The sequence below is a fragment of the Manis javanica genome, chromosome 12 (genome assembly GCF_040802235.1).
Source record: "Manis javanica isolate MJ-LG chromosome 12, MJ_LKY, whole genome shotgun sequence".
Lineage (NCBI taxonomy): Eukaryota > Metazoa > Chordata > Mammalia > Pholidota > Manidae > Manis > Manis javanica.
Window position 1 is genome coordinate 41514667 of NC_133167.1, and position 16360 is coordinate 41531026.

The following is a 16360-nucleotide window of genomic DNA, read 5'->3' on the forward strand; positions in this document are numbered from 1 at the left end:
GAAGTTACAGTAATTAGACCATATTTCACTGAAAATGCCCCTGAAAGGTGTTCTTACTATGTGATGTGATCTGCATGAAAGCCCAGAAATAGACCCCACAAAGCATACATGCCTTTCCCCCAGTAACTGCTCATCTAGTACAATAAAGAACTTGGACAACAGGTACCTTCACTTGGCAAATACGTGTGACTATTGTGCCATTTCTTTCTACGACTCACATGTACTCAAAAGGAAGAATGAAATTCCTTTCTGATGTGTCCTAGAGTTCTGCTGGTTCAACACCAGCCAAGAGTGCCCAGACAAGGATCTACTAAGAAACTAGCACATACAACAGGTGTAACTCGACTGTACAGGAGAGCATTGGGGCACACCAGCTTACATAATTCAAATTACAAGAAAAACAGTGCTATATGTGAAAGGTTTTATGTTCATGTAAACTAGATTCCAGTTTACAATAGAAAATAATCTCTGACCTATTATACACAATCAGACATGATGATTAATTTTTCTCAACTATTATGTGTTTGATATTCCTTTTTTCTCTTTGGGTCAACAACACATCCTAGGCAAAATATGAGTTATTTTCCTTTTTAGCAATTAAGAAAACAGACTCCAGAACCAGATGGCCTGACTTCCAATCCTAGCTCCACAAATCCTAGCTGTGTAACCTACAAATCACCCAAGCTCTGTGGCCCCCCCTTGCCTTATTGGCAAAATGAGGACAGTAACTCCCTTAAGGGATTTAATAAGGATTAAATAAACTAATTTGCAATACTTTCTGGCACAAAATAAGAATCACTTCGTTACTTCTGGTTGTTATTGTCACTGGTTGTGTTTTCAAACACAAATTTCACCTAAACTCTCAAAAACATTCTGGCAATTATGAATTTACGTATCTGTATCTACCACTAGACGGTAAGTGTGACTTCCTGATTGTGATTTATTCATTTTTTTATAGCAGAAGCTTCACACTGAGCAAGGCAGATACATGTACCAGCGCTGTCCAAGTTTGCATATATAAAGTCCTTGCTTAGTAAAACCTTAAAGCCCAGCAGAGACGAAGAAAGCCTTTTGGGAAAATCTATTCAATTTACTTACAAATGGTAAAAAGTTCACGTCCCGATAAAAGCAAAAAAGAAAAAATGGAGGTGCAATCTAAGTACATACTATGCTGGTTTGCATATATTTATCATTATGAAAATAGGATAATTTATTTAAGGAGACTACCACCGCATTCCTCCTGCCCTTTTTTTTTTTAAATCACAAAAAACAAACCTGTCCCTGTCAACTTTTACTGCAAGTGAAAAAGGGCGTAACGTTTTAGACTGTCCGACCTGAAACACTTCCATTCTGTCGGAACCTTGTACAAGTTCTTGGGGGGATGTCCCTAGTTTCCACTTTATGTTTCTGAAAGTATTAGGTTATCTCAGGCCACAACCTTTACATTTGGTAATAGTTCCTTTAGGACGGAAGGAGGAATAACCTTCCCTTGTCCATTTCTCACAGTGGCATCCAAATTTCAGTCAAAAGAAAAATTTCTTTTAATTCAGCGTAGTATTTAATACTGTGTAGTCAGACAAATCTGTATTCGGCCTCCGGTAGGTCAGTCACCAGCCATGTGACGTTGCAGAAGTCTCGTTACCAACAAATCCGGAAGAAGGGCATGAACGCCCAGCTAGCGTCTGGAACAGAGACAGCCTTTCCGCTTACACTCACTGTGAATAAAAAGCAACGCCGCCTAGGGCTGTAGCCGCGGCCCCTGCGACGTGACGCTACACCGTGTTGATTACGTCACTTCCGGGGCGACAGGTTTACGCTTCTTGCGCCTAAGGAAGGGCGTTTGGCTGTTTTTGCCCGGGAAGGAGACCAGTAAGGTGGGTGAATTGCTCACCCCTCTTCCGCCGATCCTTTCACGTGTCTGGAAAAGCGGTTTCAGCCCGAGCCCCTTGCCTGCTTAAAGCAGAGACTAGTGCTGGCCACCTGCCCTATATTCACGAGGGAGCCTTCTTGGCCCCGAAGAAAACTGCTTCGCACAGCTGCTTTGCCTGGATTTAGTGAATGCATATATAATTTCTTGAAGTGTACCCATTTGGACTGCACACCCCGCAGCTGCCCTCTGCGAATAGGTCCTGCATATCTAATCCCTGCATGCCCTGTTCTCCCATGGAACAATGTAATTTTACAATAGTTATTTGCTCTTTTTCCATTTTGTCCATTACTGTGGTAGGAAAGAGACTGTCTAAACATTCGAAAAGTTCTAGAACAGGTGATCTGGAAACTTGGCAGTGTGAAAATAACAGGTTGCTTTAATGATGGGCTGTTATTTTGGGGGGGAATATTGGGATAGATCCCTGTTGTGGTAAACCTGTGGCAAAAATGAGATTTAATTAGAAAAATTGTAATTAGCGAATTAAAAGCTTACTAGATTGTAGTTAATTTAGTTGAGATGTGGTTTTTTTAAAGGTATGCTTTATGAGAACGCCTGTTTCTCGACCAAATCTTGTGTGTTTATGTGAATTACTGTTTTCAAACCAAACGATGAAATTCTACTTTAAAAAATGTTTCCAGGAAATGGCATGCATATTTTTTTTATCGATTTTGCCTTTATCATTTTTTTAAAACCACGTTTTATCATAATTTTAGCTATCAAAACATAGCGCTTTCTAGAGGACTACCCATACAACTATTGTACTGTACTATTTGTTGTTTTATAAAGAGTACAGTAATACTAAAAAATTTTATATCGGACTTACCTGTTTTTCCCCTTCAAGAGCATTTATACTTCATTAATAGATTGTTACAGCCTTTAAAACTTTTTTTGAGAGGGCGTCTCTCATATTTATTGATCAAATGGTTGTTAACAACAATAAAATTCTGTATAGGAGACTCAATGCACAATCATTAATCAACCCAAAGCCTAATTCTCAACAGTCTCCAATCTTCTGAAGCATAACAAACAAGTTCTTACATAGTAAGTTCTTAGATGGTGAACAGTGCAAGGGCAGTCATATCACAGAAACTTTCAGTTTTGATCACGCATCATGAACTATAAACAAGTCAGATATGACTATTCGTTTGATTTTTATACTTAATTTATATGTGAATCCCACATTTTTCCCTTATTATTATTATTTTTATTAAAATACAACCTTTAAAACTTTTTCCTGAGTTTTGTAAAACTTTCCTATAATTTTGCAAAACTATATATGGAAAAATAAGTTATCAGAAATTTGCTTAACTGAATGGGCTGGTGGCTAATGTCAGTTCCAAATAACAGTGTTTATTTCTTTAATTCTTTTCTAGGAATTATCTATAAAGTATGCTAATATTGAACAAGACAGGAGTTTTTTCTAAACTATCAAAAAGGAAAATTTATGAATTTTTAATAAGTTTTAACTTTCATCCCGGAAAACTATTTCTTCATAAACTAGTATTGGGAATTGAAACCAGTTGTGATGATACAGCAGCTGCTGTGGTGGATGAAACTGGAAATGTTTTGGGAGAAGCAATACATTCCCAAACTGAAATTCACTTAAAGTAAGTAGACATCATCTTGGTAGTTTACACAATTTTTGGAAAAAGTAAAATGAAATAACTCTTTTGTGTTTATCATATATAAAAGTTAAATTTTCGCAGTTAATTTCTTTTGTGCCAAAGCTTCTAATAACTGCTGTAGAAAACCTTAAACCCTCAACCTGGCTTATAAGGTCCCGACATTAGCTAATCTTTTTGCCAAAAAGAAACTATCATTTCCTATTCCAAATGTATCCATGATTTCCCCTAAGTAATGCCTTTTCCTCTCTTATGCACTGTATGTTTCATGGTCTCAACTGAAGTCCTAAGACAGTATATGATCCAACATAACCTGCACTGATCACTGGGAAAAAAAAATCCTGTTCACTTTTATACACATAATTCATGTTGGTACTTGAATAAATAATAATATACTATTATATTAAAGCACAGAATGGTACAAGTTTTATAACTATAAAAGGACCCCAAGGTGGGTTACATAAATAAATAGGCTGGATGTAAAGTTGGAAAAAGTCTGGAGAAGGCCTCTACTCAGATCTAGCCAATTGTTGCCATGCGGGAATGTAGGCCCTATGTTATTTGATAGAATTTTCAAGAAAAAATGTAAATCCAGAATGTTCCTGTTAATATCCCCATCTTATTTTTTAAATGTCGCTAATTCAAAACATATTAAAATACCATACAGATTGAATATGCCTTCACGCCATCAATTTTCAAAATCTGAATAGTGATGAAAGATGGTATTTTGGTGTCACAGACCTGTATTTGAGTCATGACTTAGGCACTAAGTATTGCTCTAACTTAAGGCAAATTCCTTCTCATCTCTATGTTTTCACATACATAAAATGGGAGAGATAATACCTGCCCTGCAGGATTGTGGGGAGTATAATAGAAATAATATAAAATATTATAATTGGAAATACATGTGGAGGCAATATATGACTAAGATACATGATCCTTGCCTCTAAACAGTTTACTACATAAAGTGGTTTAGTGTAGGTTTACATTCTAGTTTAGCTACTTAACTAGCTTTGGGACCTTGCACAATTTTCTGTGCCTTGGTTTCCTTATCTGTGAAAGGGGGATAATGAAACTAGTTCATAATATTGTTGTGAAGATTAAATGTGAATTCTCTTAAAGCATTTAGTGCAGTTCTTGATAAACTGCTAAATAAAATAGTTCTCAATTAAACCTACCTATTATTAGTAACAACAGTACTTCTACTACTTCTGTAAATAAGTGAAGACAGGAAAACATCACTGTGAAACTGCATGGGAAGTGCAATAATAGAGGATTGCTTGGGAGGAGAGTCCTTTCTTCTAAGCCCAAAACCTGAAGGACAGTTTTGACTTCTCTTTCACCATTCTGTATCCAAACAGCATCCAGTCACAGGAAAACTACCTCTCAAATATTTCTTGAAACTTTCATCTCCCTTTGCACTGACTTAGTTCCAACACTGTTGTCTCTTGTCTGGACTCCTGGCTGTAGCCTTGAGACCAAAGGGTTTCCCTGCCTCTTTAATAGCTTTTTTCCTTCATCATCCCCTATCCATACTGTATACAAATTAAGAAAGACAAGAAGACATGCTCATTATTAATCCTTCGAGAATAAAGCCATTGTCTTATTCGTCCTTTTCATCTCTGGTACTTAGCATAATCCTTGGAAGGTAAAATACATTGAAGAGGCACAGAAAGGAAGGGAGGTAGTCAAGTGGGAGAAGGAAGAAAAAAGTCGGAGGGAGAAAATTTGGCTTTAAAGTCTCCCAAACTCCAAGAAAATAAAGGCTTTTGAGTAGGAGACTGATGGAGTTAGCACTGTGCTTTACTTTCTGGCAACACATAGAATGGACTTCAGGATGAGGGAGTGTATCTAGGGTAGTGGAGTTAGAAGGCTTTGAATATACTGAGATAATGAGAGCTTTCTAAATGTGTTGGCAGGGGGAATTGTGATAAACTTAAACGTGAAAAGTTAAGGAAAGAAAGGAGATGAAGGTGAACAGTGAAACCCAAGTGCTTAGGAGGTTATTGGCACCATGAACAATTGAGGAATATAGGAAAAAGTAGCTTTGAAGGATTAAGGAAAAAGGTATAATATGGATATGTTGAAATAAATTGATTTATTTTAATACCTCCCTCATTGCCTGACACAGTACATATAACTATTAAATATTCACTGAATGCTCCTGAGGATTTTCATTTCTTTGTATAGAACTAGCAGATCTTGCAACATCAAATATTTGAAGTTTTTTTTTTTTTTTTTTTTTTGAGATTAGAGGTGCATCTAGCAAACCCTGTATTATGGCCCAGCTTCTCTGATTATAAATCAGTCACATGCTTACAAATTTTTTGCTAACAACTTTGCTTCCCATTTCCTTACTCTTGGTACTTATTCATCCACTGCTTGTCCTGTGTGGACCACAAATCAAAATTACCAACTCTGAGTACTGGATTCCCAAACTTTTTCCCAGGATTTCAAGCTGTCTGCTGTCCTGCTGAAACCTCAAGAGCAGCGTGTTTAAAAATAAGCTCATCTTCTTCACAAAACTGTCTTCATGTTTTTCTGTTAATACTTCTTTTCTTCCAGTCATTCAAGCTCAGTATCTGAATCATCTTTGATGACTTAAGTTGTCCTTCCCTTATATCCAATTAATTATTACTGTTTTCAAGGCTCTATCTCTCTCTCTCTCTGTTTCCATGATCACCCAGTTTAAGATGTAATTGCCTTATACAAATACTCTCACAATAACTTCTTTAAAAATTTCCTTGTCTGCAGAGAGATTAATTTCCCTAAAATCCACTTTTATCCTGTGCCTTCCTTGTTCAAGACTTCTTACTTAGAATGCTTCTCAAAACTGTTTTGGTGATTTCATAGGAGTTTGTTGTACACAATTTTGAAGTCAGAGACACTACACCCACAATCACTGCATATTGAGTTCTTATAGTGTGCTACTTTATAAAGCACAATATTTGAAAATGCTTAACGTTTTTAGCTACATAATGATTAATTTGAAAGCATGCCTTCAGCTATAATATATAACTTTTCTTCATCTATTTTTACAATCTTAAAATTATAAAAGCTGTTGTTTTTTTTTCTTTCAGAACAGGTGGGATTATTCCTTCAGTAGCTCAACAACTTCACAGAGAAAATATTCAACGAATAGTGCAAGAAGCTCTTTCTGCCAGTAAAGTCTGTCCAAGTGAACTTTCAGCAATTGCAACTACTACAAAACCAGGACTTGCTTTAAGCTTGGGAGTAGGCTTATCATTTAGCTTACAACTGGTCAGGCAGTTAAAAAAGCCTTTCATTCCCATTCATCATATGGAGGCTCATGCACTTACTATCAGGTTATCAAGTAAAGTTGAATTTCCTTTTTTAGTTCTTTTGATTTCTGGGGGTCATTGTCTCTTGGCATTAGTTAGAGGAGTTTCAGATTTTCTGCTTCTTGGAAAGTCTTTGGACATAGCGCCAGGTGACATGCTTGACAAGGTAATTATTTAAGAATTAATTTCTTCATTTTTTTGGTTAAGATGTCTGTTTCAATTAAATAGTAATAGATGCACTACTACCATTCATCTAGCAATTCTTCTACCATTTCTGAATAATATATTGGACCCCCAAAAATTATGTGCAGTAAGAAAAAAAAGAAAAACACTACTACATAGTCATATAAAAAATTCTTACACATTTTGAATAAAATGGTAATAGACTTAACATCAGTAGATAAAGGCTCAGATAGTTTGCAGATGCAGGTATGCTTTTAATCAAATAATATATGTGAAAGAAAGTACTTTTTAAAGTGTAAGGTACTGTAAAAGTGTGAAATAAGAGGATATCTGAAGTTAATATAAGGACATTAAAGATACCCTGGGTTTATGATTAAATATCAAAATTGCTGACCCCACCACCAAGCAGATTTCTTTTTCCTTTATTTCAGACTCCTACAGATCCTACTGCCATATATAAAAAACCTGCTGTCAACAGCTGAAATAATTGGAAGAAATAGGGCAGGTTCTAATTTTTGAAGTTCATCATTAATAACCACTTTGAACTTCATACCTATTATATCCCCAACAGAAGAACAAAACTAGATAGGGAGGCAGTGATTGGCCACCACTGACCAAGTTCTCAGAAGGAGCAAGATTTTCTTGTTTTACTGATCACCAGCTGTAGTCCAGATTTGTAGAAGTCTAGCATGTGTTATTCATCCCAAGTTTTCTTTTATAAGTAAAATTCACTTCTTTTGCATCTTGCTTTCAAAATGTACATTTTTATGACTCATTACGTAAATTTTTGTTTGTTTTTGATAGGTAGCAAGAAGACTTGCTTTAATAAAACATCCAGAGTGCTCCACCATGAGTGGTGGGAAGGCTATAGAATATTTGGCCAAACAAGGAAATAAAGTGCATTTTGATTTCATACCTCCCATGCAACGTGCTAAAAATTGTGATTTTTCTTTTTCTGGACTTCAAAATGTTATTGATAAGATAATACTGCAAAAGGAAAAAGAGGAAGGTATATTTCCAATTAATAAAGTTGGACAAATAAGTAATCCTGGATTATGCCTAAAAATACCTTCTCATTTCTTCAGGTATTGAGAAGGGGAAAATCCTGTCTTCAGCTGCAGACATTGCTGCTGCAGTGCAGCACACGACAGCATGCCACATTGCAAAAAGAACACACCGTGCTATTCTGTTTTGCAAACAGAGAGACTTGTTATCTCCAAGTAATGCAGTGCTCGTAAGTTTTGTCACCTCATTTTAGAATAGTAGTAACTCTTTACAGTATGTTACTTTTCTTCCAAAAGCATAATTGACCCTGTGCATAGGATGAAAAGATGTTTATGCTGTATGCTAGCCCTGACAGTATGAAATAATGCGGAATAAAGGAGAACAACTATTTCATGTACAAGTATGGCAGCTCTATGGGACATCTCTGCAGCTTGTGTGGCAAAAAAGCTCAAGGCTGCATCTTCTCATTGAATTTAAAAGAGGGTTTTCAATAAGAAAAGGAATGCAGTAACTGCTGTCATCATCTTTAGAAAAATAGGCTGGTTTCCTTCAAATTTATGGTCTTTGATGAAATCCTTTTAAATGTGCATGAAAGTCTTCATAAACTTCCTGTTTATATCTTAAACTTAATTCTTTTGAAAGTGAAAAAATATTTAAATGATGGTAGATTAATAATACACAGATATCAAAGATAATAGGTTTTTAAGAATTATGTAGTAAAATGAAGAAAGTGCTTTTAAATGCAGCTGCAGGGTCTAGAGTATTGTTGTACTATGATTGTAATTAGAAATATGTTGGAAGAAAATATACAGAAATAATAGTTGTAAGCTGTTATAGAAACTGTTGATTTTTTTCCTTCTCTAAGTTTTTATTATACAGATACATGACTTGCCCAAATATCTAAATGTGATTATTTTCTTATTGTATAAAGTTGGTATTTTCCTAAGTTAACTAACAGCTTGGCTCATCAGTATGTGATATTTGTTAATGTTCATCTTCCCAATTTCTTCAGGTTGTATCTGGAGGCGTTGCAAGTAATTTATATATCCGGAAAGCCCTGGAAATGGTAACAAATGCAACACAATGTGCTTTGTTGTGTCCTCCTCCCAGGCTGTGTACTGACAACGGCATTATGATTGCATGGTAAGCCACTGGATGTATGAGCTTTACTCATAATTATGTAAATATTAATTGCCATTTCATCATGCTAAATCTTCCTCTAAATCGTGGGCTATTCATTTTATTTTACTGATTCTTATTTAGGAATGGTATTGAAAGATTGCGTGCTGGCTTGGGCATTTTATACAACACAGAAGGCATACGCTATGAACCAAAGTATGTGGTACCATTTATAATCTTCATGCAAGTTGAATTATGAAAGTCAAAGCCTGGATTTTGCTTTTACATTTGAGGTTTTCATTGACATTGTGGTAGTACTTGAAGAAAGGTTACATTAATTTCCTTTAATGAACTTAGGCTAATTAATTTATTCAAATTATAAAAATATGACAAATCATAGGATAGAAATAGACAGTGGGTAAGGGTGATGAATTACCTCAGAGAAGAATCAATAGAAACCTTGGGAATTTCTCAAGAAGGATTGGACACAGGTTTGACTTTAGCTGTGTGGTAAACTTTATGCTTGTAGTTTTATAGGGAATTATGAGGCATTTTTTGTTATTCTGTTTCATTTTCAGTGTTTATTTATTTACAGTATTTGAGAACAATAGAACTATTCCTTTCATAGCATCTAAATCCCCAAATTCATTGAGTTGTATACATTAAACACAGGTAGCTTTTTATATGTTGATTATACCTCAGAGTGCTTTTTAAGAAATCTCTTCAAATTTAGATTTCTTATTAATGGAATTAGCCTTCCTTCACCCATTCTTCTTGTTGTAGGTCTCACTGTATTTGTACATATTTAAGAACTATCACTGCATATGGGTGATTATACATCAGATAACTATATTGATTGTCAGAATTCTAAGCAAATAATATCCAAAACTAGTGACAAATCAGGAAGCAAATATTTGAAATAATGTGATTTGTCTGATTGTGATGCAGATGTCCCCTTGGAGTAGATATATCAAAAGAAGTTGGAGAAGCTGCCATAAAAGTACCACGATTAAAAATTATGATTTAAGTTTTACTTTTCAAAAATCCCTAAAGGTAATAATTTCAACATTAAGTTTTGATTTTTTTGTATATCAAATTGTGGAAGATAAATAATATTAATTGTTTATCAAGACTTCTGTTATACCTTTTTATGTTTGATGTTCAACCTTCTTTTCTAAGAGACTATAATAATATGTTATAGTCTTATAAGGGAGTATAAGTTTTTAAATTACCAAAAGCAAAGTAAGACATTTTTGTGGGGAAAAGAATGCATTAGTATTGGTGGGTAGAAAGAAAAACCATGAAAGAATTACAGTGATCTGCCAAATCCTGGCCCCATATCAGATAGGCCCAGATCTTTTTCCCCCTTTCTTATATCAGGATTGTAGACGCTATTGTTTGGCTCCTGCTAAAAAACACATTAGCCTGACTTTTTTAGTAAGAGAGCAGTTTTAGAAAGGTAGCCAGGTCAAAGTCATGTCAAATCAGAGCATTCTAAATCAAGACAAAAGTGACTTCTCTAACAGAATGTATGTTATTAACTATAAAAATATGTTGGTCAATTTTCTTCCATAAGTTTCTATGCACTCTGATTGTAATAGCCACAGGAAATAATACACCACTTCTCTATGAATTCAGATTCATGTGGTACAGACACAAATTCAAATGTAAAATGTGAATTCACAAACTATTAGTTTCTTTAAAATGATATTCACAAACCAATTCTATCATACTTATACCTCAACATCAAAAATGCAAAGGGGATGCATATGTATTTCTTAAAATCCATCTATTTTAAGAAATATGATATGCAAGTAACTCCTTCAGTGTGTATTATATTTTTTAGTTGAACACATACACTTACGGCCATTATTTTAGAATTTGTATTTAATCGATGAAAATATATGAGATAAAAAGGGTTTTTTTTGGTTTGCTTTGGGATAATTACCTTTGAATCTGAAACTTTGTACTGCAGCTATCGTAACAGTTTATCACATTTCTCTGCCTAGAGTAAAGCAGCTGAAGATACTATTTCATTGTATGGACAATGCTGCTGACTGTTTAATGTCCTTTGAGAGATTGTATCAAATTTATATTTCATCATCCATACTGGACCAAGTTATTAACTTTGTAATTAGTGACTTGCTTTATTGAGAAACTAGGGGGTAAGGATAAAAATCTAGAAAGAAAACATTTCTTATTTTAATCATGCCTTAAGGTGACCTCTCTTTTGAAAAATTCCATAGGTAGTTCTTTTTTTTTTATTGTGATCACACAATAGTATTGCATTGTCATCATCCATTTTATCCTGGACATAGAAAATATAATTTATATGGGGAACATAAAAAACATACAGAAACAGCAATATTTATGAAGCTTTGCATTTTTGATATTGAGGTTTAAGTATGATAGAATTGGTTTGTGGGGAACATAAAAAACATACAGAAACAGCAATATTTATGAAGCTTTGCATTTTTGATATTGAGGCTTAAGTGTGATAGAATTGGTTTGTGAGTATCATTTAAAAGAAACTAATAGTTTGTGAATTCACATTTTACATTTGAATTTGTGTCTGTATCATATGAATCTGAATTCATAGAGAAGTGGTATATTATTTCCTGTGGCTATTACAATCAGTGCATAGAAACTATGGAAGAAAATTGACCAAAATTTCTTGTACTATCACAAATATTATAAAATAGGGGTATATGTCATCTAATTTCTTAAAAATTCAAAGTATCAAAATTGTTCCAGGTGCTACAAGCACACATCATAATTGAGCTCATGATATAAAGAAGGGAAACTGCAGATAATGAAAATGAGAAAATTCTGGAAACATATTTTTAGTTCTATCAGTACTTACCCATAAGGAAGGAAGGAATGGAAGGAAGAAAAAGGAAAAGATGGAAAGGAAAAAGAAGGAAGAAACATTGACAAGCATATGTGCTGAGGTTAGTTTATAGAATAGTTAAGAGGCAGGCCATTTGCAGAAACCCTCTTTATCTTGGAGAATGGTCAGTGCTGGTGGCCACATTTTTTAGAGCCATGCTTTTGTATTTGATGGACAATGATTTCAGGGTTTTTTTAAAAAAATATATTTTTAAAGTATAATTTCAGGTTTTAGAAAGCGTCATGCAGGTATAGTAGTTATCATTAAATATCTCAAGGTATTTACAGTGTTAACATGTGGGCTACTTTGAGACAAGTCTCTAGCCCAGCTTACCAATTTTAAAATGTTTTCAACACTTGATAGACTAGCCACTCGTGTTGGTTGCCATGTTTTAATAGTTTTAAGTGCAAATATTCTATTACAGAAAATTCTACTAATTTTTTTTGAAACCATAACTAACCCGATAACAAAATCCCAGTAGACATGCTTAGGAAAATCTGTTAAGCATCAATATCAAGAACTTCCATTCAAAAAGATTACTAAGATACGTGATGTTTACCAAAACTAAAAATTAGAAGCTTTAAAAGATAGCTCAGGTATCCTTTCATCCTTTCATACTGATGCTTTTATTAGTCTTCTGCAGACTCTGGATTATCTTTCTGTACATGTTTCCCAAGTTGGCTCAAAACTACTATTCTTGGTCTTGATACTTTTATGATATCTGATGAAGTTACAGATGAAAAGGAAAAAATATTATGAGAAACAGTGGTCTTTTTTGTTGTTTTGAAGAATCCCATGAAGTTAGTTACAGGAGGTATTAAAGTCAAAGAATCTCTTCGTTGGATTTTAGGTTTAAATTTTCTTCGGTGCTCTTTTCCTAAAAATTAGAGAGCCACAGTTAAATGTCTCTTTCTTACCTAAATGCCCTAGGTATAGTCTCATTGCTTTCAATTCTGCATAGTTCTGTTTTCTTCACATCGCTAAAGCATATTAAGAGAACAAGTCAGTAGCCCCCATACTTTTAGATGTCAGAGTGCAAAAATTGTGGGGACCAATATATGGTTGCCAATTATTTATTATTTCAAGTTGGCACTAACAAAAGAACAAATGTAAACTACTATCAACATCATTTTGTAAAAGAAGGGATATTTTAACACCAAAAGAAAGTGTAAAAGGCATTATTTCAAAATGACAGACTTTATATTGAATGAAATTAACTATCAGAAATTTGCTACATTGCCCTTATTTTTTATTTTTCCATAAACCTTAATGGTTTATGGTGAAACTTAATGGTTGTTTAGAAACCAATATTAAAGTGAAGAAAAAAGGGACTGACTTTATTCTTTTCTGTAAATTACTCCTACACTAAAGAAATTATACAAAAAATATTCTTTAACCTGTGATATTCAGAAATATAGCCTCCCACACATATGTAACTACCCTGAATAAATGAAGTTCTTACCTCTCCTTTTATTCTCTCTTCCTATTCTCTCCCTTTCTATTTGTGGCTTAAGCAAACTGATCATATCTTCTAAATGTTTCTAGCCTTGCTTTTCACCATGGGACAATATACGCTACTGTAAGCATACATGAATAAGCACCAAGCATATACATGAAGTCAATAAGTACCTTATTTTTCCTATTACATGTTTAATAGGAATTGGGGGATAATATTATCATATCTGGACTCTGCTCTTAACAGGCTTAGGTCACTCAGTCATTATCTACCAACTATGTATAAAACTATATGGAGTATCAATGGAAAAAATATGGTCTCTGCCCTGAGAACTTTTAAGACAGATAATTATATGTGAAACAGAACAATAGCAAGATCATAATTTAAGTCTTACGTGTTTCAATAATAACATTCTTGTGCATGGCTTGAGAGAAAAAACTACATAAGAAAGGAATTTCTGTCAGGTGAATTTTAATAGAGAAAACCTTAAAAGAAATTATTAACATGGGCTTGTAAATGAGAGGATGTTTTAGGTACACAGAAAAAGCAAAAGTTTACAGATAAAGTTTTTGGTAGCCTCTACATTTTCACTTTTTAGAAATGGAACACAGTATTATAAAGTGTCAGAGCTAGAAAGTAACTCAGAAATAAAGGAAAAATCAATTACCTTTTTTAAAGATAGGAATTATGGATGGTCCTCCATTTTTCTCTAGACTAAAAGGAAAACATTTTTACCACAAAAACTAGAAATATATAGAGACAGTATACCCAGATACCATGTTCAGTAGCTAACAGTCTAATTTATACAACTTACTTATACTAACTATGCATGTTACCTGCAGGTATTTTATATTCAGTTACTCATTTACTCACCACTCAAAATATTTGGAACATTAAATCTGCTTGAAGTGATTGGGAAAAGCTTCATGGGAGAAGAGACACTTCAGCTGGGTATGGAAGAAAATAGGTCTTCAAATGAATGACATGGGAGGAAGGTATTCTAGATAGAGGAAATAGGATATGAAAAATTATAGTACTGTAAAACGTCATGGCATGTTCAGAGGGCACTAAGTAGTCTGGGGTGGTTGGAATGAAATGTGATGGGAGATGAGGCTCAAGAATAAAGATCAGGTCAGTCAGTTTATGTATTGAGAATGAAAAAATTTGAAAAGCAATTATTGATGAAGTGTTTCAAGTCAAAGAAAGTATCTAAGTTAATATGGTGCTCTGTGTATGGCTTTAACAGAAGTGTTAGTTAATTATCATCCTGTACATGTAACATATAAATAGAGTATTACAAAATTTCCCTGGTAATAAAATGTAAGTCTTGATTAAAGTTAATATATTAAAGGTTGTTATCACAAATGTATTGCTTGTTACTTTGATGAGGAACATTTGCTGTTGTTAGCTTCAATGAGGCACAGGCCTCGGTCTGTTCACATGCAACTTCATAGCTATAGGGTAATACAAAACTAGCTAGTGTTAGGCTCAGGTTATTTTCATGCAAGGTCAGTTAACGCCAGTATAATTATGTCTTTCTACATACTTCAGAATGTATATATCCATGGCCTCTTCTAATCTGCTATTCTTGGAGCTGGATGGGGGCATGGGAATAGAGAAGTGGTATGTACTCCACAAAATGCTAGCATGATCACAACTATTCATCTACTTTCTGTTTCTAGTAGTGGTATCAGGGAATATTTTGTGGAAGGATATGATTTTCCATCCCAAAGTTCCAAATTGTTCTTACTAATCTTTTAGTGCATTTCCCATAGTTTGATTTGAATCAAACTCCTTCATGGATTGTTATAAAATTTAAAAGAAATAGTCCATACAAATGCTCTAAGGAAAGTGTATAGCACTATTAGTTATAGGAGTAATTGTTATTTGCTTACCAATTCCACTTCACTTGGTAACCATTCTTATAAGTTTACAGACCAATTGTTATAATCCTGAAGGTTGAGTATTCACAACTCAGGGGTGCCACTTGCCTTACAGTCATTGCAGATTTGTATAGTTACTACAAACATTTTCCAGCAGATTAGCAGCGAAGTGTCCTGAGGAAGGGGCACCTTTTTCTAATGACCAAAAAGTTGCCATTTGGGCTAGCTGTAAAAGTGACTGTGTAAAATAATACCTCCATTATTTACCTTAAATTAATTTTTTGAATCATTATTTTTTAATATTGTCAATTATAGCAGATGTAATTTTGATTTTCCTGGCTTATTATATAAAATTAGATAACCAGCTTTGGGTTTTCCATTTTTGAAAGAGTTAAAATTAAAGTGACTCTGAAGATGTACTCATTTTTCTCCATATTTTAAAACTAATTTATAGAACCATGATACACTATTGGATCTTATTCTTTTCTATTATCATAGATTTAATGTCTTCATTAGTTATTTCCTGTACCTAAATAGTGCTAATTGCAGAGAAGACTTGTATTCAGCTACATGTATGAAAAAAGAGAAAATTTGCCCATTATAAGGAGGTTCTCCTCTCTTTTTTTCAGAAACTTAAGTTCATAATGAAACTGACAAGAAGGAGGCAAAATCATCTGAATATATGCCTGAGGAACTTTGCCGTTACTTCAGCCCTGTTTCTGCTGTGGGAATTTGGCATAGTTTTGAGTAAGTCCAAAAGTTCATATGTCAAGGACATGGTGTTCCTGGTTGGCTTAGAACTCTCAAATGTACCCCAGCTTACCCCCAAATGGCTTCCTGGATCAGACTTAGAGGCAACCAGTCTCCCAAAAACTTGTCTGCATTCACAGTTCTGTTGCTAAGTTGAAATTAAAACAGGCATTGGCAATGGACATTTAGAGTGAAGTTTTTCTCTTGGTAAACAATTCAT

At 34.2% G+C, this 16360-nt stretch overlaps 2 protein-coding genes across 13 annotated transcripts in view; one reads left to right on the forward strand and one right to left on the reverse strand.

Annotated features, from left to right (window-relative positions):
- Positions 1–1740: 1740 nt before the first annotated feature.
- Positions 1741–16328, forward strand: OSGEPL1 (O-sialoglycoprotein endopeptidase like 1). Of its 4 annotated transcripts, none has more exons than XR_012123642.1 (9): positions 1741–1874; positions 3304–3537; positions 6633–7020; positions 7842–8046; positions 8123–8271; positions 9055–9185; positions 10110–10214; positions 14350–14458; positions 16020–16328. XR_012123642.1 is itself a non-coding variant. In XM_073218530.1 (9 exons), the coding sequence occupies exons 2-8, from the start codon at positions 3320–3322 to the stop codon at positions 10186–10188; spliced, it is 1242 nt and encodes a 413-aa protein (XP_073074631.1). In that variant the 5' UTR covers positions 1741–1874; positions 3304–3319; the 3' UTR covers positions 10189–10214; positions 14350–14872. The 4 variants fall into 4 exon arrangements, 2 of the variants coding, with proteins under 2 accessions (XP_073074631.1, XP_017501161.1); XM_073218530.1 differs by lacking the exon at positions 16020–16328 and adding an exon at positions 9306–9377 and having other exon boundaries at positions 14350–14872; XR_012123643.1 differs by lacking the exon at positions 14350–14458.
- ANKAR (ankyrin and armadillo repeat containing) overlaps positions 12141–16360 on the reverse strand; it is a 71123-nt gene continuing 66903 nt past the window's right edge. For 6 of the 9 annotated variants that reach the window (XM_073218526.1, XM_073218524.1, XM_073218522.1 and 3 more), the window contains 2 exons: positions 14175–14221; positions 12141–12928 (listed from right to left, as the gene is read on the reverse strand). In XM_073218526.1, coding sequence (XP_073074627.1) covers positions 12681–12928; positions 14175–14221 — 295 coding nt within the window. In that variant the 3' untranslated portion in view covers positions 12141–12680. Of the gene's footprint in view, positions 12929–14174; positions 14222–14380; positions 14508–15053; positions 15102–16360 lie in introns of those variants that run through there. The other 3 variants (XR_012123638.1, XR_012123639.1, XM_073218525.1) reach the window with 3 other exon arrangements.

What these genes read in the sequence shown, in the direction of transcription:
- OSGEPL1 (XM_073218530.1), top strand. Translation starts at nt 3,320, where the DNA reads ATGCTAATATTGAACAAGACAGGAGTTTTTTCTAAACTATCAAAAAGG. An exon ending in CAAACTGAAATTCACTTAAA is followed by an intron (nt 3,538 to 6,632) that starts GTAAGTAGACAT and finishes TTTTTCTTTCAG; the next exon opens with AACAGGTGGGATTATTCCTT. An exon ending in CAGGTGACATGCTTGACAAG is followed by an intron (nt 7,021 to 7,841) that starts GTAATTATTTAA and finishes TGTTTTTGATAG; the next exon opens with GTAGCAAGAAGACTTGCTTT.